This window comes from Anomaloglossus baeobatrachus, chromosome 1 (assembly GCF_048569485.1).
Source record: "Anomaloglossus baeobatrachus isolate aAnoBae1 chromosome 1, aAnoBae1.hap1, whole genome shotgun sequence".
NCBI classification, from domain to species: Eukaryota; Metazoa; Chordata; class Amphibia; order Anura; family Aromobatidae; genus Anomaloglossus; species Anomaloglossus baeobatrachus.
The window spans coordinates 586,318,747-586,343,631 of NC_134353.1; the positions used below are offsets into that span (position 1 = coordinate 586,318,747).

Below are 24,885 nucleotides of genomic sequence, written 5' to 3' on the forward strand. Positions count from 1 at the left end.
AGCATCTTCAAAGGGAACCGGTCTCCAGGTTTTTCAACCATAGCGGAGGGCCAGCACCTTTCAGGCCTGTGTTATAGCATTCTGGTATGCTGTAAATATGTCCCAATCCACTCTTCAAGACAAAATAAAGAACTTTTATTATACACACATACACTGATCCAGTCCGATGGGAGTCTCTAGTTTTGATCTGGTGCCTCCTGTCTTCTTAGGATCACCGTCCTCCTTCCCTCCTTTGTGTGGATGATGCTTCCTATATCATCCACAAAGTCCCACCCACTGCAAGCCCTTTCCACAGGGAAAGGCCGAAAAATGGCAATTACCTGTAGCTAACACCGGCACATATGCACCTCAGTACTTTGCTCTGCCCTCGGCAGCGTAGAGAGAAGTATGCCTGTGCCGGAGTGTGATGGGGTAACCTGTATGGATGAAATAGGACGCCTCATTCACACAAAGCAGGGAAGGAGGATGGCAATCACAAGAAGAGTGTGGATTCCACAACAAGACCAGAGTCACCCATAAGACTGGACCGCAAAGTATGTGGGTATAATAAAAGCTCTTTTTTTGTTGTGCAGAGTGGATTAGGGACATACAGTGGGTGAAATAGTATTGAACATGAAAACAATTTTCTAGTAAATATATTTCTAAAGGTGCTATTGATATGAATTTCTCATGAGAATCCACCATCCATTCCACACAGGAAAATAAATCCAATCATAGATGTCCATACATTTAGTCATGTGTAATAATGAGAAATGACACAAGGAAATGTAATGAACATGCTTATTGAAATTTACCGTATTTAATACTTCTTACAAAAGTCTTTGCTGGTGATTACAGCTTCAAGAAAAACACTTCCTGTATGGAGAAACTGGTCGCATGCATGACTCAGGTGTGATTTTGGCCCTTTCTTTCACACAAACACTCTTTAAATCCTGAAGGTTCCATGGGCTTCGTCTATGAATTCTGAGCTTTAGTTCTTTCCATAAATTTTCTATTGGATTTAGGCCAGATGATTAGCTGGGCCATTCTAGCAGCTTCATTATTTTTTTCTGAAACCAATTGAGAGTTTCCTTTGTTGTGTGTTTAGGATCATTGTCTTGCTGAAATGTCCACCCTCATTTCATCATCATCCTTGTAGATAGCAGCAAACTTTTATTAAGAAGGTCTGAGTACATTTGTCCATTCACCCTGCCTTCAATTATATGAGTTTTGTCAGTGCCAAAAACTGTAAAACAGCCCAACACTATGATGTCCCCACTTCCAAACTTCACGTTTGGTATGGTGTTTTTGGCCTCCTAACATAGTGTGTACTATGACATCCAAAGAGTTCACTGTTAGCCTCATCTGACAATACTATATTCTCCAATTATTTCACAGGCTTGTCTAAATGTTTAAAACTTTAAATGCGCTTGAACTTGCTTTTTGTTCAGCAATGGAGTCTTGTGTAGTGAGTGTGCATGTGGAGCATAAAGGCTGAGTGCATTATTTATTGTTTTCTTTAAAACAATTGTATGTACCTGTATGAATCCAGTTTTTTTCTGTAGCAACCCACAGCTGGTCCTTGGTTCTTGTACAACTCTTCTGATAATTATTTTCACTCCTCTGTCTGAAATCTTGCAGGGAGCACTTGGTCATGGCTTTTTTCATTGCACAATTATGTTCTTTCCACTTCCAGATTATGGCCCCATCACTGGAACCATAAGTAGTTTAGAAATTCTTCTGTAAGCAATGCCATTAGTCTATTTTGACACAAAATGGTTGCAAAGGACTTGAGACAGCTCACTGGTTTTGCCCATCATGAAATGTTTTTTGTGGTGCATCTTGGTAATGTGACATCTTTTTATAGGCCATAAGTTGAATCAGCTGATCGTATTTTTCACTACATGGCAGGATTGCTTTCTAATTATTGATAGATTTAATCTGCTGACATGGCTTTCCATCACTTTTTGCAACTGTAGTTCTTAATGTGTTCAATACTTTTTCTCTGTGTCATTTCTCATTATTGCACATAATTTGTGTACACCTATAACTTATAACTCTTCTGTAACCAATGCTATCAGTATGTTTTGCAATAATAAGGTTGTGAAGGTCTTGAGACAGAACACTGGTTTTACCCATCATGAGCTGTTTCTTGTGTGTCACCTTGGTAATCAGACACCTTTTTATAGGCCATCTGGTGAACCAGCTGATTTTATTTTCTACGACATGACAGGATTGCTTTCTAATTACTGATAGATTTCAGCTAGTATCATGACTTTCCATGGCTTTTTGCAACTCTCTCTTCATGTGCTCAATTTTTTTTTCTTGTGTAATTTCTCATTATTAAACATAACTTAGTTTATGGACATCTATGGTTCAATTTCTTTGACTGTGTGGATTGGATGGGTAGTTACCATCATCTGGTAAGAAATGAATGTAAATAACACCTTTAGAAATATATTTACTTAGGAAATTGGTGACACGTTCTATACTTACAGTATTTCACCAGAATGCTGTAACAGAGGGCTCAAAGATGTTGACTGTAATTTATATGAGGAAAGCCTGGTGACATATTCCCTTTAACAGCACAGTGGACATGAGTTTTCATGAACTCCCATCCACTTTGCTTGAACTATTAAATACAGCAGATTTTCCTAACAAAATAACACTGTGAAAAAAATGCAATGTGTATGCTATGTGAAAAAGTGGCCTAAATAGCCAAGCTGGAACATTCTTCAATAAAGTGCCTCCATGACTTCACAGCGACAATCATAGTTGAGTTGAGCTCAGGAACAAGGCTGTGGAAAGTGCACCGATATACAGAGTTAAGTTTTTGTGTAAATCATACAAATCAAAGCAAGTTTCCTGCAAAGTAATACAGCAATGCACTACCAGATTGCTCTTTCTACTCTCTTCTATGAGAGTTACAAAACGCCAGGTGAGCGTCCTTGGTTATATAACTCTGATAGAAATAGATGGAGAGAGACATTTACATACATTGCTACATTTCTATGTATTCTCTATCTTCATTCACTAGACAATAGATAAAAGGACATTTACTCTCAACATAGGTGTGGATTCCAAATGTGAGACCACCATATTATACATTTTTTGGCATATCCTCTGAAAATGCTATGAATGTCTGAGATGGATATGCTACATAAAAGGGTAATGACCGGCCATGTCTTTTATGCGCGAGATGGGAATAACTACTAGGTCCAGACCACCAGAGGCGGGCTTACAATAACAGCCAACCAGAGCTGTGAGAGACAATTGGGGAGAAAAAGTGCAATAGGATTTTAAATGGTTAAAAACGGGGTACAGATGGCAGTGATGCACTAACTTTTTTGTGTGATACACAACACTGTATGGGTGTTGTATGATCAGCTGTTGCAAACATAGAGATAAAGAGTTAACACAGGAAAGGTGTGTGATAACTGTGCTTCTGTGATAGATGATCCATGGAGAAGGAACTCAAGACACACGTAGAGAAAGTGCAGTTTATTTCATGCGTTTCAAACTTATCCTAGCTTCTTCTTCAGGATTAAACAAAAATACAATGGTATTGTGGATTCCCCTGAAGAACAAGCTAGGACAGCTTCAAAACGTGCTGAACAAACCACATTTTCTCTACGTGGGTGTCCCGAGTTCCTTCTCCACGGCTCATCTATCACAGAAGTGCAGCGTTATCACACATATTTCCGGTTTTAAACCAGAGCTGCGGTAACTTCACATACATGAATTCAAGTTATGGAAACAGTGTAGCAAATTGTTGGCATAACTCCCAAGTTATGTAACTCCCTTTTTCTTTGTATGGGAATTATGCTTGGCTGTTTTCACAACTTCACATCTAGTGACTGCTGGGACCTAGAAGAAGTTATTCCATCATGCCTATGAAAAGCAGTGATGGGAAAAACCCTTTGCAATGGCAATTCCATCTTAGACATTTTATAATATATTCATAGGATATGCCACAAATGTTGGATGGATGTGTGGTATGGGTCACAACAGCGGTGGATTTACAGGACGCCACCGCACCTGGGGCTCCCCGATCCACTGGACTCGGGGACTCAAGGTCAGTGAGAAGCAACCACCAGGGGGAGTGAGGAGCACATAGTGGGAAGAGCAGGTTGACCTAGTGAGAGTAGTGAACCAGCCGATGGCAGCGGCTGGGGTCAACAGCTCAGAACATACAACACAGCTAAAACAGAGAGGAGAACAGCTACAGACAGAGAGCAGAGTGGATGTGTCGCGAGCAGCTCTGTGGGCCAAGATATTCAACACGGTCAGTGGGGAGAAGCAGGCAGCTGATTCCACAGGACCGGCACTGTCGGAGTACAGAACCCTAGGGTAGATACACTTCACGTTGTCTACCAACTCTGCAAGGGTCACGGGAAATGGCTAGAACAGTCACCAGACCTATCCCACCGAGTCTCCAGCAAATAGCATATAGGATCCGGGGTTGAGGACCGGCCCCACAACGGAACCGCGCTATCAGCATACAAAATGGGACACTTTACTGAGACCAAGATCCCCAAGTGCTTTACACCACGGGGGTCTGATATTTAGCGCATCAAAGGAGGAAAGGGCTCACAGGCTAACACACACACCGGACATGACCATTCACGGATCCGGGATCGGCTGGAGCCCATTGTGGCGGAGACCGGTAATCTGGGGCATCGCCTGAATTACTTGTGAGTAAAACACTTGGAACTGCAGCCCCTCTCTCTGCCTCTCCTTTACTGGCGCCGTTGCGGCGCCAACGGGGACTATCACTTCCCCCGTTCTCCTCCATCATCCTCCCCGGGGTAATCCTGCTCCGCCTGTGGGGAGCGACACCATCCCGGCTGCAACCCTCACCATCAGCCCCGGAGAGCAGCACCCGCAGCGGCGGCCCATCCCTGGCCGCGTACCACAGGTGGCCTCATGATCTTAAAAAGACTTTCCTAACCTCCAACTACCACCTCCATTCTTTCCTTCCTACCACCCTCAACCCTCCTTTCTGTACGCCTCGGGGCCATGGAACTGGGCCAGGCCATCCTGTGACAACACAGAGGATCTACACCCCCGCCCCGGCAACGAGTAGGTTAAAACCTCTGCCCCGTGGGGTGCTACAGATGGAGGTCCTATCTGTGGAATCAGTGCATTTGTTGAGAATAGATGTCCCCTGCATGCAGACAGAGAGTACATAGAAATGTAATAGTGCATTTGAACATCTCTCTCCATTTATTCCTGAGAGTTATGTAAACCAAGAATGCTTGCCTGGAGTTTGTAACTCTCATAGAAGAGAATAGCGAGAGCCATCTTATTTTGGTGGTTGCCTGAGGGGACACATTTTCACAAAAATATGGGTCTTATAAGTGGGACTCACAACTTTCAGGTATTTATGGTATATGTAGTGGAATACAACTTAAAATAGGAGGTATCAATCTGGGCAAAAGTGTTTTTAGATTTTCTCTTATTTTATTCCCAATGCTTCTCTGAGTAATCATTATTTTTTTTTTTGCAATCCTGTCAAATGGTTCCAAAAATCTGGTCCTTTTTATCTTGCGGGATTTTTAATGGTATTTAAAAAGGGTATGTGGCTCATAGGATTCTCTAGGGGTGTGGTTTTAGGATGTTCTGCTGAGTAGCCCAAGAAGTTAGGGGGCCCAATTTCACCTTCCAAGTGGGTGGAATTGTGCATTATGATGAGCTGCAAAGGACCCAAATATTGTTTTTTCACAGTGACCCTCTTCTGTCTACGTCCACTACTGGTACAGTATGACTTAGGACAGTAACCGTCTCTTTCTCTTCCAGATGTCAGTTTTCCTCCTCCCCATCTCTTACACACAGAAAATCAAAAAGCAAAACTTTTTTTCTGAATGCTGAACCCAGAATTTTGACTTTGGCTTTAAAGGGAACCTGTCACAGATTTGGCTCCTATAAGCTGCGGCCACCACCAGTAGGCTGTTATATACAGCCAGGGCCAGATTAAGGTTGGTGGGGGTCCCTGGGCAGAAAATCTGGAGGGGGCCCAATAACGTTAACAATTTTAGCCATAACAGTAGAGCATGAACTGTAGCATTTAGATATAAATACTGCACCTCAGTCTCACATTCCCCCTTCTCAGCATACTGTGCCCTCCATACTGTGCCCTCACACTGGCCACCATGCTGCCCCTTATCTATACTGCCTATCTCCTTCACTATCCAGTCACTATACTGCCCCTCAGTCTCACATTCCCCTGGCTCAGCATACTGTGCCCTCACACTGGCCACCATGCTGCCCCTTCTCTATACTGCCTACCTTCTTCACTATCTAGTCACTATACTGTACCTCCGTCTCACATTCCCCCTCCTCAGCATACTGTGTCCTCACACTGGCCACCATGCTGCCCCTTTTCTATACTGCCTACCTGCTTCATTATCCAGTCACAATACTGTACCTCTGTCTCACTTTCCCCCTTCTCAGCATACTGTGCCCTCCATACTGTGCCCTCACACTAGCCACCATACTGCTCCTTCTCTATACTGCCCACCTCCTTCACTATCCAGTCACTATACTGTACCTCCATCTCACATTCCCCCTCCTCAGCATACTGTGCCCTCACACTGGCCACCATGCTGCCCCTTCTCTATACTGCCTACCTCTTTCACTATCCAGTCACTACACTTTACCTCCGTCTCACATTCCCCCAGCTCAGCATACTGTGCCCTCCATATTGTGCCCTCAAACTGGCCACCATGCTGCCCCTTCTCTATACTGCCTACCTCTTTCACTATCCAGTCACTACACTTTACCTCCGTCTCACATTCCCCCAGCTCAGCATACTGTGCCCTCCATACTGTGCCCTCACACTGGCCACCATGCTGCCCCTTCTCTATACTGCCTACCTCTTTCACTATCCAGTCACTACACTTTACCTCCGTCTCACATTCCCCCAGCTCAGCATACTGTGCCCTCCATACTGTGCCCTCACACTGGCCACCATGCTGCCCCTTCTCTATACTGCTCATCCTCCGCACTACCCAGTCTCTATATTATGCCCCTCACACTTTTCTTTCCCAATACTGTCCACTTACAATTTTCTCCCACCATACTGCTGCCTCACACTTTCCAGTGGTGCCCCCCTGATTGCTGTGCAGGGGCAAATATGCCGCATGCCCCCCAACGATACGCTCATGTACAGTGTACAGGAAAATACATGACTGGTGCACCCCCATCACCCCCTACATGTACACAAATACAATGCACCCCCCATTACCCCTCCCCCCACACACAGTACAATGCACCCTCTATTACCCCCCTCACAAACACACACACAATACAATGCACCCCCCATCATCCCCTACACACACACACACACACACACACAAATACAATGCACCCCCATTACCCCTCCCCCCATACACAATACAATGCACCCTCCATTACCCCCTCCCCAGACATAATGCAATGCACCCCCCATCTGCCCCTACACACACAAATTACACTACCCCATCACTACACACTCCTGCCTCCCCCCTCCCTTGGAATACAGTATTCCCCCTCTTCCTGTCACAAAGCTGTGTTCCTTCACAAATGTTCCCCGTTATGTGTCCTCAGCCCCTCCCCATTCATGCGCATTAATTAAACTTGTCTCTTCGGCTCCTTCATGGAGCGCTTACCGCTGCCTGATGCATCCAGCGTGGCACCCGCAGCACTGTGATGACGTCAGCAAGGTACTGATCTCATCACGTTGCTGCACGTCGGGGGCGGGGCCCAGTCCCGGAGCACTGTTCAAATGTATTTACGTCTGAAAGACGCAAATACATTTAAATAGGAAGGAGGAAGCTGTGGTCACCGATACCGCCACCGCCGCGCTCCTCAGCATTGTGTGCATGCCGGGCACACTGTCACACAGCAGGGCCGGCACAGCACAGCGCGCTGCATCCTGGTCCTGCTGCAGCTAGTGTGCCCGGCATGCACACACTGCTGAGGAGCGCGGCAGTGACTGCAGATACAGCGGCCCACTACAGGCACCGGCCCACTACAGGGACCGGCCCATCTGGCATTTGCCAGAATTGCCCTACGGTCAGTCCGAGCCTGATTAGGGGCCCAAAACCAAGAAGGAGGTGGATACTGCACGGGAGGGCAGAATGTGCAATACCCTGTGATGACCCGATAGTCCATGGGCGTCACACAGCTATCCAGATCGGCCACTGTTACTACGTCCACCCATTCCAGCCAAATCAACGATACCAGCTGCTGCAGCTGCTCTTACTATAAAAGACTGTTAGTGTCCATACCTGTGGCATCAGCTGGTAAGGTACTGTGATCCCCTGGAGCTGCCCTTGTTGGCTACCTACCAACGCTAGCCTATCTCCACCACAAGTGGCTTTAGTGAAGACTCGGTAGCCATACAGGTATGCTCCTTTAGGCCAGTGATCGGTGCCTTGGTCCAGTGGATCATTTGCTCGGCCCATGAGCATTACATCCAGAATGTATATGAATAAGCCAAAATCTTTCTGGCATTTTGTGGACAGATGAGATCAAGACAGAGCTTTTTGGTAAAGCACATCATTCTACTCTTTATCAAAAAAGGGAATGAGGCCTACAAAGAAAAGAACACAGTATCTACGGTCAAATATGGTGAAGATTCAAAGATGTTTTGGGGTTTTTTGCTGCCGCTAGCATTGGGTGCCTTGATTTTGTGCAATAAAATGGAGATAAACCTGGCTCTACCGTGTGAATAGTGCTCAGAAGTAAAACTACAACCAAGAGCAAAAAATAACTTCGGCACTCATACAGGAAATAATGAAAGAATTGAGAGATTCTTTCATTATTTCCTGTATGAGTGCTGAAGTTATTTTTTGCTCTTGATTCTGTGCAAGGAATTATGAAATCTGAAGATCACCAAAGGATTTGGGTTGCAATTTAGTGCCCAGTTTCAGGAAGTGGGCTTTGCGTCCTAGGTCATTGGTGTTCCAGCAGGACAATGACCCCAAATATTCTTCAAGAAGTACCCAGAAATAGATGGAAACCAATTGCTGGAGAGTTCTGAAGTGGCAGCAATGAGTCTGGATTTAAATCCCATTGAATACCTGTGGAAAGTGGACAGATCTTAAAATTGATGTTGGGAGAAGGCACCCTTCAAATATGAGAGACATGGAGCAGTTTGAAAAAGAAGAGTGGTCCAAAATTCCAGTAGAGGGGTGTAAGAAGCTTGTTGATGGTTATAGGATGCGATTGCAATCAAATATTAAGTTGAGGGTGCCAACAATTTTGTCTGGCTCATTTTTGGAGTTTTGTGTAAAATTATGTTCAATTCGCCTTTTTTTCCTCTGTGATATTTCCTTGGTAGTGGAAGTGTTCGGGCCTCAGAAAGGGAGTGATATCACAAGTTATCCCATGCAGACGTGTGCCGCCCCGCGTCAGCAGCCTGCCGCTGCTGCTCGGATCCAGATCCGCAGTGGCTCGAGGGGTCTCTGGACCGGGGGTCGCGCGGCCACACGGAATTAAAAGGGGGGTATTTACAAGGGAGTATATGGAAAGTTCGTGACGCCACTCGTAGTGTGTGGTAAGGTGGAGTACCACCGCTGCAGTTGGGAGTACCTGGTGGCGATGTTGCGGGCAGCCAGGTGTTTAACCCCTCCACGGGTAGGGGGGATGCCCCAGGACTCGGTCATCGTGAAGGGGAGGTGCCGTTGGGATGGTAAGGGTCACTTTTGTACTCACTCAGTCCAATAACGCTGAAACCAACAACTGTGGTAAACCAAAGTTCTTGATATCGCTGCAGCAGGGAGGGAGCATGCCTGGATCCCGTGCCCGTTGGTGTTGCTTGTTAGCTTGTGACCTTTTCCTTGGCACCTTTTCTTCTAACTGGTCCCTTTAGCATAAAACTAGTCGGGTCCCGCTCACCAGTAGGGCTAACTGGGCGAGCTTGCTCTCAGGGTTCACGCTTGGGATTTTCTGGACTATGTATTGGGAAAGTCCTATCCCCCTCATTGCGCTAGGACCCCGATTTTGGAATGGGTGAAGAACGGATCTTTAAGGCTCCGTCCTCGTCGGGTAAATTACCAGGACGCCAGAAGCTACTTCCTGGCCTAGGGTCCACGTACCCCATCGTGCCCTGGCCCCTGCTCGGTGATGGCACAAGGCCACTGGCTGTCCTCGACAGTCCGTGCCCCTTGTCATGATCCCCTGCGACCGGGGTCCAGCTCCTACCCGGCCCAGACCAACGTCTGCCACCTAGTAGTAACAAGGAGCCCAGCTCCTGACCTCTCCTCTCGAAAGTCACCACTCAACTGAACTACTCCTGACACTCCTGACCTCCCCTTCAACCAACCCTCCAAGTGGCCAACCCTATTCCCTTCAGGCTGTCCACTGGTGTGTCTGGTGGGTGTGGTGCAAAGTGTTCCTAGGGTTTTGATTCGCTTGTTTTTGGCAACACCAAAGGTCAGGGACCCGTAACCAAGGAGGAGGTGGATACTGTGCAGAAGGGCAGATTGCACAATACCCTGTGATGACCTGATAGGCCAAGGCGTCACAGATGTAGATGTGATGGTGACATCACAAAGGGTTTTGAGCCAGTAGTGGCCAAACAGCATGATACTAGGAAGCAGGTATGGTTCATGATGGGGTATAGATATGTCCTCTTTGAGGCTTCCCGGAGGGCAATCGTACTTTGGACAAAAAAACTACAGCTGTCTTGTTACTGTCATATGTTATGTTACTGTTGGTGGGGTTTTCAGGGTCAAGGGCAGGGAGCCATCAAATAAAATGATTTACAAGAGTATTGACCTCATAGTGGTCACTACCTAATATTTACTTTTTAAGGCCCAATTTAAGTGGTAATTTCACAGATAATTATGACGTGACAGGTGTTGTGTGTGATGAAAACTTACAGAACACCCTACTGACAGCTCAAATGACCAAGTTTAGTCACTGGTAACCATGAGGATTGTTTTTATTAAAGCCCTTACTACTCTAGGCTATTCTACTTGTTATTTGGGAATTAACCCCATTAGTGCCCTAGACCAATTGTAATTTTTGTGACCAAAAATTCTAAGGTCTGATTTACCTCACCTTTGTATGTAATATTTAACTAAACATTGTATAATACAAATCTGTTGGACTCTGTGTGGAACTCTGACTGCTGTATACATAGTTTTGTATTTCCCTGCTTCTAAGGCCTAGGACACACGGCAAGAAAAATGGTGCGAGTGGAATGCGATAAAAAATTGCATTCCAGTCACACCATTATTACTCTATGGGACAGCTCCCATGAACAATTATTTTCTCAGCCCTAATTGGACCGAGAAAACAGTTGCAGCATGCTGTGGGTCGAGTGTGATCTTGTTCCACTCGCACCCATTCAAGTCTATGGGGCGAGAGAAACATTGCACTGCTCTTGCGTTACACCGAGGTAACGCGAGAGCAGTGTGATTCTCACATCAGCCGGCAATGAAGGGGATAGGGAGATAAATCCCTCCCTCTCCTCCGCAACGCCGGCCCTCCCCTCCGCAACTGTGATCTGATCGCATGATCGGACCACAGTCACATGACACTTGGCTCCCGCTGTGCTGCGAGTGTGTGCCGAGTGTCATGCGAGCACTCACACAAATCTCCATGTGGCCTTGGCCTAAGAAAAAGAGTTCCAGTCTCTAACTGCACCAAATTCGTGTTATTGAAGGGCAATATTAAGGACCATTGATTGGAGGATCTTGTGTACATGTAACATCACAGTCTTGATGCTGTCACTTGGGTGATGAAATCATACTACACACTGTCCTTCGTCATACATCACAGATAGTGGGGGAGAGTTGCAAGAGGAGCAACTTTGTTTCAGCCTTTTAAATTAATTTACTGGGAGGGCTACACAAATATTACCCATAATAATAAACAATAAACTGATATTCTACTTTTCAAGCTTTTTCTAGAGTGATAAATCACTAGCAGTCTAGCAGATGAATGTTGATATTGCAATATTCTGGAGAACATCTTTCCAAATGTACCCTGCAACTTGTAACTGTGGAGAAAGAATAATGATTTCATAGTTTGGATGGAGCCAGTTAAGGAAAATCTTGAGAAATTAATTTTTAATTCCATCTTTGTAGTAGATTCAGTAAGCTTCTTTGTTGTTCAGCTTGGCAGTAAGCTTTAGGGGTACTTTGAACGCTGTGAAATCGCAAGCCGATGCTGCGATGCCGAGAGCGATAGTCCCCGCCCCCGTCGCAGCTGCGATATCATTGTGATAGCTGCCGTAGCGAACATTATCGTTACGGCAGCTTCACATGCACTCACCTGACCTGCGACGTCGCTCTGGCCGGCGACCCGCCTCCTTATTAAGGGGGCGGGTCATGTGGCGTCACTGCGACGTCACACGGCAGGCGGCCAATAGGAGCGGAGGGGCGGAGATTAGCGGGATGTAAACATCCCGCCCACCTCCGTCCTTCCGCATAGCCGACGGGAGCCGCGGTGACGCAGGTAGGAGATGATCCTCGCTCCTGCGACTTCACACACAGCGATGTGTGCTGCCGCAGGAACGAGGAACAACATTGGACCATCGCGTCAGCGTAATTATGGAATTCACCGACGCTACACCGATGATACGATTACGACGCTTTGCGATTGTTAATCGTATCATCTAGGATTTACACACTACGATATCGCCTGCGATGCCGGATGTGCGTCATTTTCAATTTGACCCACCGACATCGCACCTGCGATGTCGTAGTGTGCAAAGCCTGCCTTAGAGTAACTGATCTGCCATGTTTTGCATGAAAACATTGGCTTGCCAGCACGGAATCCTGAGCTCCAAAATACAGAATACCTTGTGGATAAACATGTACTGGAGGCCAGGCCCACGAATGCTTTTGTGAATGTATAGATACAAATCAGCACAGCCATTTAGTAGTAAACCTTATTAACAGAGTGGCTGTTACAGCAGCAAAATTAAAGCCCATGGATCTAAAATTAGATCATTATGCCCCTAAGCATATGCTATTTGGGTGTCCTTATAATTGTAGTTGAGATTTTTTTAAGGAGAAGGCGCCTACAGTCATTCTTGATTTTCTGGAGCCCCCTAGTGGTTAATCTAAAAATTTAGAAAAGTCTTTGTTACCATTCAGTTTCCAGGTAGTTTATGATTTAAAATGATGCAAAGGCTACGGAATCATTCCTGATTTTCTGGAGCCTCCTGGTGGTCAATTCGGAAACTTCAGAAAGCCTTTTTAGATAATACAATACTTATACAAAGGGAAAGTAAACATAAATTTACTAATTTACTATAAAAAAAACAGTATAAAACATCAACTTTGAGATCCAAACTAAATTATGTTTGAAAGCATTAAACAGCAATAGTGAAAAAAAAAATATTTTTTTGTAATGTCCCATGCTGCAGCCTAGTTCACAAGCAAAAGCTATTTTCATTGAACACAGAGTTGTTTTGCAGTAATGTAAATACTAGTAATAAATAGTTTTAGAAATTTAGAGATGTATAGGAAATTGCTCACATTTGCTTTGCAACTGGTAAACTGGGAAACTATTGATCATAATCAAACTATAGTCATCGGATTATGCTGCTGAAATCGCTTGCTGGCGCCACAGAAGCGTGAAACAGTTTGGTGCTGTAAGTGCTCAAGTTTAGCTCAAGACATCGAAGATTTATTATAATAGAGAAGGGGGGGTTTGCGGACACAGTATGGGGAGCAGGGAGGGTGAGGAAAATTTGAGGCCACAGAGTGGAGTGTAAAGAGGGGGATGTATGTGGACACAGTATGTGGAGCAAGGGGGGAATTTCAAAGCACAGTATGGGGAGTGAAGGGGTAGAATGGATGAGGACTCGGTATATGGGGAGTGAGAGATCGAGGGAAATTTGAGGACACAGAATGGAGAGTGAGAGAGGATGTATGAGGACACACTATGAGGTGTGAGGTGGGAAGAAATTTGAAGTCCCAGTAATGGGGGGGGGGGGATTTAAGGACACACTGACACAGTATGGGGATTTTGGGATTGGGATGGGTGAAGACACAATATGGGCAGGGGGGGGGGGAGAATTTGAGGACACACTGACACAGTATGGGGATTTTGGGATTGGGATGGGTGAAGACACAATATGGGCAGAGAGGGGGTGTGATGGGTGCATACACAGTATGGAGAGTGAAGGGGAAATTTGAGGACATAGTATGGGGAACAAGGGGGGGATGCATGCAGACACCATATAGAGAGTAAGGGAGATGTGTTAGGAGAACAGTAGAATGGAGAACGATGGGGAAAATATGTGAGCAAACGATATAGTTAGTAGAGGGGGATGTGTGACAAGACAGTATGAGGGAAGGGGTAAATGTGTAAAGAGGCTATTGAAAGGAATAATGTGAGGAGACAGTGAAGGGGCAGAAAAGTGTGAGGGCACAAATGGAGACTGGGTAATGTGTGTCGGAGATGGTATAGAGAAGGATAAGTATCGGGGGACATTGTGAGAGCACTGCAATAATGGGACAGTAAGCTATGGTAGGGGAGTGTGGTGAGGGCTCGGGGGCACAATATAGACAGTGGGCAGTATTGTGGGGACACGTGAATACTAGCTTTTCTTCCTGCTTCTCTCAGTTTTTCACTGAACATTGACAGAATTAGGAAAGGTAGCTAGTCTGCATGTGACTGCAAGTTAGCAAATTGCATATGAATGAGTAGTCATATGACGATTACTCAAACCGCTTAAAGGGGGGAGCCAAACTAAATTTTTTCCCCATGGTGCTGGAAAACCTTGAGTGACTCTGGGCAATTATGTGTAGATCCAGCTGAGCACAGTATAGCAGTCATCAAATCAGAGTGGTGAGACCAGTCAAGAACACTCAGGAGAGGGAGGGCTCTCCAGCACTGAGCGGAAGCAGGCTGATGCTTGAAAAAATTGTTTTGCAGGATAAAAATAAAACCATCCATTCTGCTATCTGAAGTTGGGACAGACAGAGATGAAAATAGAATTTGAGGTACAAGAGAGAAACTTTATGTTGGGCTTGGTCTGTATATTAAAGGGGCTTTCTGATCTCATATGAAAAGTCTGCAGTCATTCTGTGTGACTGTAACCTGCTGAATTATAACAGTGTCAGGCATGCACACTGTCACTAACGATTCCCTGGTATTACCTGTGTCAGATGTTGGTCACATAACTGCATGTATGACATTTTCATCATTTGTACTGACCCATAGACTTGTAAGAGTGATTTTGATTTGTGACTCTGATCAAAAATGGAAATGTCTTTGATTTTTTGGTACACATATGATCCTCAAAGAAAACAGTGACATGTGAATAGCACCATAGACTATAATGATTACCTGTTCTCTCTGTTAAATTCATGGATGTCTGAATGAAGCCTTAGTTTTTTTTTTTGCAGGACATATGCAATGTCACTATTGATTTCTAGAAGAGATCTTGACCCTGGAATTGTTGACTCCGGTCTTTCCATACTCCACCCCTCCTTTCCCAATTCTTATCTAAAATGACTGCACAGACACCAATTTTTCTTTGGATAATTTTGGCCATAGCAGCCATTTTATTGAACAGAAATATATAACAAATAAAAACATTGCAATATGGTAGGGTCCTTGAAGCTACAAACCCTGGTGATTCCTACCAACCGAACCATAAACACCAACTTGCCCCCAGCCGTTACCCACACTGGCTCAGGAGCACCAAACGGTAAGGGTTAATCCTCTGTTAACCCAAACCACCCCCAGGGACCCCGACATACCCCGTCGGGAATCCCCACAAAATCACCAGGTGACCAGCCATTCTGCCAATGAGGGGATCCATACCCAGATGGATTCCCCGAACCAATTTTTTAACCAACTTCAAGGACCCCCCAATAAACAACCGCCACCCAGCCACTACGACCCGTAAACAACCCCGCACCCCACCCCTTGAACATACCAAAACATACCCCAAAATATGAGGGAGGGCGGGTGGGACTGTCACTTCTGTCCCCAAGAGCGGGAAATGTGCCGCTCCTCCCCCTGCTCATTGTTTTATTTTAAAAACGGGCTCGCTCTCTCCCCCTGCCCTCATGACACCTTGACCTCCCCACCAATCAAGTGTCATGAGGGCCTCCGCAAATGCCCCGGGGGGAGGGGGGGGCAATGCTCCGTCCCTTCTTGACCCTGGAATTGTTGACTCCGGTCTTTCCATACTCCACCCCTCCTTTCCCAATTCTTATCTAAAATGACTGCACAGACACCAATTTTTCTTTGGATAATTTTGGCCATAGCAGCCATTTTATTGAACAGAAATATATAACAAATAAAAACATTGCAATATGGTAGGGTCCTTGAAGCTACAAACCCTGGTGATTCCTACCAACCGAACCATAAACACCAACTTGCCCCCAGCCGTTACCCACACTGGCTCAGGAGCACCAAACGGTAAGGGTTAATCCTCTGTTAACCCAAACCACCCCCAGGGACCCCGACATACCCCGTCGGGAATCCCCACAAAATCACCAGGTGACCAGCCATTCTGCCAATGAGGGGATCCATACCCAGATGGATTCCCCGAACCAATTTTTTAACCAACTTCAAGGACCCCCCAATAAAAAACCGCCACAACGAGGGCACCTTGATAACCTTCAAGTGCCTGAGACCCCCCGCAACCGCAGCGCCCTCTCGATACCTCCTTGCAGGCCGAGGGCCCATAAATCAATCCCCACCGCATTTAAGTGCACCCCGTCTGCCAACGAGAATTCCTCATCCGTCCTTTCCAACTCAACGTGCCTTATCGCAATTCCCCCATTACGAGTAACAAACTTCGAAATCGTCCTATTCACTTTTGCCCGCGCCTTATTCAACCTATCGACCGACCGCGCTTTTCGCCAACACCTTCTCGCCACCATCTCGGACCAAACTACAGTTAGCCGTGGAAATGACACCCATAACCGCAATAAATCATGCTTGATGTCTTTTATCAAAATTCGAAAAGGACGCCCCCCCAGATCATTTCCCCCGACATGTAAGACCAAAACGTCGGGAGGCCTGTCTAAACGGGCATACCTATTCACCTCTTGCAATACCCTGCTCCACCCCAAACCCCTAACCCCCAACCAACGTACAAGAGCCCTATCCCTTTCAAAACCTAGTTGTCTCCCGTTTCTTCTTGCATCCGCTCGCTGGGCTCCCCAGTATACATAAGAATGGCCCAGGATCCAAACCAGATATGGGGGGGGGGTGTTTCTGTAATACAAAATGTACAAACAAACAACCAATCAGTTTCCTTATTCCCCAACTTGAAAAAACACCCAGTCCACCCCCCCACCCCCCCCCTTCGCAGCCGCAGAACCCCCCGCTCAATTGCCGACGACCGCCTGTGGACGGACATACAACTTAAAACGCTGCAACTTCCACCTACCAATCCGCTTCACAGTCTCTTCCGGCAAACCACACATAGCGGCCTCTGTCGCTGCCCCAATGCGAAAAGAATGTGACGCAAACGACCTCGGATCTAACCCCACAGACTTCAAACATGCCCTAAAAACACTTACAAATTGGTATCTAGATAAAAAAGACCCGTCCTCATGACACAACAAGGGGCCATTGACCTGCGGGCGAATCCTTCCAAAGTTCCCGAAACACTTGAGCGGGCACATCTCCGATGCCATAACCACACCCAAGCGAACTCGCCTACCCACACCTCTTTGATCTGTCTTCGATCTCCGAATCCAGAATTCGATCCCGACTTCCACGGCGATAATATCACCACGACCCAGGCCCCCGGGAGAAGTCTTACTGGGCAATACCAATTCCCCAATCCGCAACGCCCCAAAAAACGCCAAGGAAAACGCTAACCGGAACAAACTCACCTCAAACGGCGATATACAAACCCCCCGCAATGCCCTACCCAACTGCTCCAATAAGCTAAATGATACAGGCCGTCTACCATCCAGCGGCTTGCATCGTTTCCGAAATCCCTTCAAGGCCTGAACCACCCAAAAACTCTTAGTCAAATCCTGTAAACCCCGCAACCGAAAACCAAATGCTAATCCCGCCATAAAGCGATTCACCTTCGCAACTGACCATCCTGTAACCGCTGCCTCCCCCAACCTTTCCAACAGTACTCCCAACTGATCTCCCTCAGCAGACCCACAACCCTGTAACCACTGCTCCCACAGACTCCATGCCGCCTGATACGCCTTCCATGTGGCACCCGACAGAGACGCCCGAATCAGTGGTCCTACTGCCTGCAGACCACGTTCCAAAGCTGTACTGGACACTCCAAGCCGCTGGCCTCTGCCTCTGGCGCGCAAACCCGGAACCGATCCCACTGAAAACGAGAGAGGGAATCGGCTATTAGGTTCTGAACACCTGGCACATGAGCTGCCGTAACGTACGCATTGATTTGCAAGCAAACCAGAACCAGCTCCCGTAACACCCGAATAACTGGAGGGGATGATGCTGAAAACTTGTTAATGGCCAGCACTACCCCCATATTGTCACAATTAAAGCGAATCTTCTTGTTCGCCAAATGTTCCCTCCACAGATGAAGCGCCACCAATATCGGAAAAATTTCCAAAAGCGCCACGTTCCTCGTCAAGCCTTCATCAACCCACCTATCAGGCCACCGTTCCGCACACCACTGACCCTGAAAGAAAGCCCCAAAACCTGAGCTGCCCGCCGCATCAGTAAACAGTTCCAAATCAAAATTGTCCTTTACGTCCTCCATCAGCAGCGAACGACCGTTGTAATGCTCCAAAAACTGACCCCAAACTGCTAAGTCCGCTCTGTGTTCCGCCAATAAACGAACGTAATGGTGCGGAGCAAGCACCCCCGCCGTGGCACCAGCCAGTCGGCGCGAAAAAATTCACCCCATTGGCATTACCCGACACGCAAAGTTAAGCTTTCCCAATAAAGACTGAACCTCCCTTAATTGCAATTTCTTCACACGCCGTGCCCTTGCCACTTCGTCTTTTAGCCCGTTGACCTTTTCCTCAGGAAGCCGAACTTCCCAAGCCACGGAATCAATCACAATACCAAGAAAACTTATGCAAGTCGTCGGCCCCGTCGTTTTCTCAGGTGCTAAAGGCACCCGAAAATAAGCTGAAAACCACTCCATTGCCGCTAAAATCCTGGCACACTGCGCCGAGTCAGCCGGACCTACACACAAAAAATCATCCAGGTAATGTACCACTGATGACCAACCCGAAACGTCCCGAACAACCCATTCCAAAAACGAACTAAAAGTCTCGAAAAATGCGCACGAAATCGAACACCCCATGGGCAAACAACGATCTACAAAATAACCACCCTCCCAACAACAACCCAGCAGCCTAACACAATCCGGATGCACCGGCAATAGCCGAAAAGCCGATTCAATATCAGTCTTAGCCAACAGCGCCCCCCTCCCACATCTCTTTACCCACTTTGTAGCCTCATCAAACGACGTATATACCACTGAGCACAGCTCAGCAGGTATTCCATCATTCACCGACCTGCCTCTTGGATAAGACAAATGGTGAATAAGCCGGAATTTCCCTGTTTCCTTTTTCGGCACCACTCCCAACGGCGACACCACCAAGTCGGGAAAAGGAAGGGCCCGGAACGGGCCCGCCATTCTCCCCAACGCCACCTCCTTCCTTAATTTTTCCGCCACAACCGCGGCATGCTGGTATGCAGAAACGAGATTCCTGGTTGCCCCCGGAACCTCAAAAACGGGGGCAGGAATCCTGAAACCCTCCCCAAAACCCAACCGCAAAACTTCCGCCTTTTCCCGATCTGGGTACCTATTTAGGTACGGAAGCATCGCGACTAACTTCACTGGCGTCAGACCCTTGGGTATGAGAGCCGCCGGGTTTGGGTTTCCCCTTCTTGAAGCATTTAGACGCTCCGTGGGATGTACCGTTACAATGGGTGCATAGGTGCTTAAATCGGCACGTGGCCCCAAACTTGCACTGCCCGTCGTTGAATTGCCAGCATAGACCTGGCTTCTGCGATCCCGCCTGACCCTGCTGACCACTGGTCCCCTGATTTCCCGACTGGCCGGAAGTCCCAGCCCCGCCTTGAAAGGGCTGGCCATACCTAGCCGGTGCCATGACCCGCAACCATAACCCTATATCTTTTTGATCCCAACGTATAGATGGGCGTACGGCCTTCCTCTGACGAAATTGTTCGTCATACCGAAGCCACGTCTGCCCCCCGTACACCCTGTAAGCCTCACCTATCGAATCCATGTAACAAAATAGATGAGAACAATTCTCCGGCGCCTTTTCGCCTATCACACTCGCCAAAATAGCGAAGGCTTGCAACCAATTGGTAAACGTCTGAGGGATCAAGCGCCACCGCCGCTTTTCCTCATCCTTTTTCTTACTATCCTCCTTTTTTCCTTTATCCAAGTTAAATTTTGCCAAAGGAAGGAGGGAGAAGATCTCGACATATTCGTCCTTCCAGATCTTTTCCCTCACCTCCTTCTTAAGGTGCGAACCTAAGGGGCCCTCAAAGCATACATAAACCTCCCCACGCGCCCTATCATCTAAATGAATCCTGTCCTCCTTATCCTTTTCCGTCTGGACCGACACCGAAACCGGGGACGAAATACCCGCAACCACGGACTCACTAACCTCCAGAATGGGCGGATTAACCCACGCCCCCACCGGCGCCGGGGGTTCCCTTGGACCCCCAATTCGCTCCAGCAACGAACGCACGCAACCTAACAGCTCTCCCAGCTCCCCACCCCCCGGCGCATACCCACCAACACCGACCGGTACCCCTGGACTTAATCCCGTCTGATCTACCCCTCCCCCTACGTTCCGATCCCGGTTAAGCTGAGGAGACAGACACGACACAGAAGCATACTCACCGGGCTGCACTAGGGAAGAGGCCCCGCCAGCCGGACCACCTGATTCCTGACGTCCATCCACACGATCCGCAGCTTCTTGGCTCCTCCCACCGGATTCCCCGCTGTTGGCCCATGCCGCCGCAAGGCCGGAAGACACCTCCGACCCTGTAATACGGGCCTGACGTCCGTCCTGCCAGCCGTCCGCCCCAGAGAGCTGCCTGCGTTCCTCCACACCTTGCCAGTGCAGCTCTCCAGTGCTCCTCCAGGGGGCCCCGTCTTCAATCCGGGCCTCTGCTGCTGTAGGCCCTGCGCTCCAGGCCCGGTGCACCACAGATCCCAGCATCCGCGCTCCGCCCCCTCTGCTGGGGCCCGCCTGCTCCTCCATTCTGTCCTGCTGACAGGGCTCAGGGCGCAGGGCAGGCACATCGCCCATACGCCCCGCCGCAGCGCCGAGATCCCTCGCTGTCCGGGCAGTAGCAGACCCTGCCTCCAGCTCCAGCAGAGGCCTGCTAACCGCCGCTGGGCCCAGCCGCACAGTAGAATTCCTCCCAGGCCGGGGCGCACTGGACCTCTTTGCTCGCGGCGCCCGGCCTGGAGGGTCCCTGGAGGGGCTTCTGCAGCGACGCTGGGCCCGGGGAGGCAGGTCAGGAGAAAACCGCTGCGGCGGTTTGGACCTACGGGGGCGCCGCTCCTGCAGGGGGGAAGACCCTGCCGCCTCCAGCCTCCCACCGATGATCCCTGCCACCGTATCCTGCAGCCAGCCAGGGGGATGATCGCCGGCCGCCGCTCTGAGCTGCTCCAGGAGCTGATCCACCGATGCCATAGCAGGTGAGGTAGGGGTACAGGGACTGTCACTTCTGTCCCCAAGAGCGGGAAATGTGCCGCTCCTCCCCCTGCTCATTGTTTTATTTTAAAAACGGGCTCGCTCTCTCCCCCTCCCCTCATGACACCTTGACCTCCCCACCAATCAAGTGTCATGAGGGCCTCCGCAAATGCCCCGGGGGGAGGGGGGGGGCAATGCTCCGTCCCTTCTTTAATAGAGGTGAGCGAACCTTTGGAAGTTCAGTTCGGAGAGTACAGTTGAACCTTAGATAAATTTTGGTTTGTGACCGTGACTTGACCTGAATCTCAATGGAAGTCTTTAATTGGGCAGTTTGTGATTCCACCCACATGCTGCCAGCCATAAGCAGATCACTTCCGGGGGAGGGCGGGCAGGCTTTTTCAATTTTTTTTTTGTGTGCACACTACTTCTGATCACGCTGATTTTACCCCAAGTGTGAGCCATTCAAACACTGCACGCGGCTTGCACAGGCCTGAGCATCACTCATACTTAGAGATGAGCGAACCTGTGGTACAGTTTTCGAACTGAACACCAACTTAAAAAAACAGGGCTCTGATTTGGAGTTCGAATGCTTTACGTACGAACTTAACTTTCACAAGCATCGTTGTGCTCAGGTACGCTTGGTACTCAGCATTGTGCGAGCCGCGTGCAGTGTGTGAACAGCTTACACTGGGGATAACAACAGCGTGAAGACATGTAGTGTGCAACCCCCCAAAAAAAATTGTAAATGCCTGTAGAAGGGTGACCAGTGCCCTGCAGCCCCCTGAAACATCATGGTTATTTTCTGTGTTTTTTATATGTATGTGCTCTTGGGTGCACTTTTTCAGGCACCACTAGGTGTCACCACTAGGTGTCACTACTCCCTGGGCCCTTAGCTTGGGTTGGGATGGAGAACAGGGCTGAAGCAGTTAAAGGTTAAATCTGCCCAGCAACATTGAGTTGACAGTCGAGTCAGATAGGGACACTGTTGAGTAGAGAGAAGAAGCCGTACCGGAAGGATTTATAGTTAGAGAAGCCAAGGAGTAATTTGGCCAGACCCTCAAGATCACGCCAGGAAACCCAGATCAAGTGACAAAGGAAACTCTTCAGTAGCCGTGAAGTTGTGGACCTTGATTCTAGTGGAATTTCCGGGAAGCAACTGACTCCCAATAGAACCGGTCTAGGCGTGAGGTTGCATAGACCTGGGCGATTCGGTTGTCACATAGACAGTGATGAAGGAACTCCGACGGGTGATGTATCAAATCCATGTGGGAGAGGATGCAATTACATCTATGTGGGACACCATGAATTTATCAGCTGCCACTGTGATGTTGCTGAGGAAAACAGACAGTCCTATAGAAATCAGAGAGATGAACAGTAGGGAGTAGTGTGTAGGAAAAAGCTAAATGAAACCAAACAGTAACATGCCTGTAACGTTCAAGCCATGTACCCACAGTGAATGTGTTCCACAGAAACTGTGCAAATTATTCATTAAAGAATTGTTAAACGTTATCCTGGACTTCATGTCTGAGAAGAGAAGAAAGCTTCGGTGTCCCTGGTTGCACTGTGGAAGTGGCAGGAGTGCAGCATAGAAGAGAGACTCTGCATGGAAGCAGGGGCTCACCTCTGCACACGACTATGGCCCCCTGCAATCCCCACCCTCCCTCAAAAGTAATCTGCTTATGGCTGGCTGTATGTGGGCGGAGACTTAAACTGCCAATCAGTGTTTCCGAACCTCCTCGGGTAAGTTTCGGACACCTGGAGGATCGGTTCGTTTGCTACCAGCGAACCGAACCCCCAAAGGTTCGGTCAACATTACTATACCCAAGTACAGTGCTGGTCGCTTGGTTTGCACTCATAACTCACTTGGTTTGCACATCGAACTTCAGGTTCGCTTATGTAGCGCCCCTGAGCCACTCAGGGCACTACTAGGTACTGCATCCTCGCAAGGATGCAGGGCCTACCCCCAGGGACCTGAAACACCAGTGCCAGTAACACCTGCACACACCAAAATCCCAGTTCCCACTCCCCACCAGGGGTAATTGGATAGTCACCTAGAGGGCGGAGCCAGTCCAGGGGACTAGACAGCCTGGTGGGAGGGGACAAGCAGTCAAGAGTAGAGAGTCACGTAGTAGAGAGGGAAGTGAAAAGACGTGCCTAGAGCTGGGTCGTGTAACGGTGACCCGGGGGCACAGGAGAGTGGTCGCCAGGGTAGGTACACCCGAGGACGACTGGGACCAGAACACCGACTGGGCACAGGGCCCTAGGTCAGGAGTCAGCTTCACGCGGCCTGGCAATTACCTGCCCAGTGAGGGGATCTTCACGGACCTCACTGACCCACAGGTCAATCTTTAATACCTTTTTAATTTTTATTTAATATAATTACATTATCCAGATGCTTCAAGGAGAACTTTTAAATAGCAGGTCAAAGTCTCAGTGACTGCAGATATTAGGTCCCATACATAGTTCACATGTGATACACTAAATATTATAGGCTTATGGTTTCTGAAAGCCCTTCTAGAAAACTATTTGCAAAATAAGACAATGTATCTATCTTTAGTGAAAAATTAAAAAAAATAGCTTTTTATTATTTTTTATTACCTCTCTCATCTTTTCTATCCCGAGTGTGAAAATATATGAGATGACAATCCATTCCTGTGTTGAAGGCCACCGTTCCATTTTTACCAGAACAATATAGTTGAAGAGCATAAGGTAGCCCATGTAAGCCATCTGTGTAAACAAAAATACAGAAATTATAGGATCTGTGTCGTTCCCACAAATTTTAAGTGAAAATCTATTTAGTCAGACCCCTGTACAGTTTCACAGGACAGTTGAATGATCTGCTCTGCATGTAATGGCTAGGTTCAATTTGGGTTGAAGAAGCCCCTTTCATGAGGTCAGATTAAATGCTGGGTCTCTTTATACATATTGTAGCATGTAGCAGCCCAGGTACAGTTGTTTGTCACTCAGGGATGACAGAAAGATGGCAACGAGATTGCTGGCCTCAATGTTCTCAAGAGGAGATTGTGACAATTTGCTGACACTTAAGGCCGCTTTACACGCAACGACATCGCTAACGAGATATCATTGGGGTCACGGAATTCGGGACGCACATCCGGCGTCGTTAGCGACGTCGTTGCGTGTGACACCTACAGGCGACCACTAATGATCCGAAATACAGCAAAAATCATTGATTGTTGACACGTCGTTCCTTTCCCAAATATCGTTGCTCATTTTGGACGTAGGTTGTTCGTCGTTCCTGAGGCAGCACACATCGCTACGTGTGACACCCTGGGAACAACGAACA

General features: G+C 47.8%; 1 protein-coding gene across 2 annotated transcripts in view; it reads right to left on the reverse strand.

Annotated features, from left to right (window-relative positions):
- The window catches only part of TRPM3 (transient receptor potential cation channel subfamily M member 3), a 714,819-nt gene that overhangs the window by 84,078 nt on the left and 605,856 nt on the right, over positions 1-24,885 (reverse strand). For both annotated transcript variants that reach the window (XM_075317925.1, XM_075317917.1), the window contains one exon: positions 24,180-24,308. In XM_075317925.1, coding sequence (XP_075174040.1) covers positions 24,180-24,308 — 129 coding nt within the window. The remainder of the gene's footprint in view (positions 1-24,179; positions 24,309-24,885) is intronic.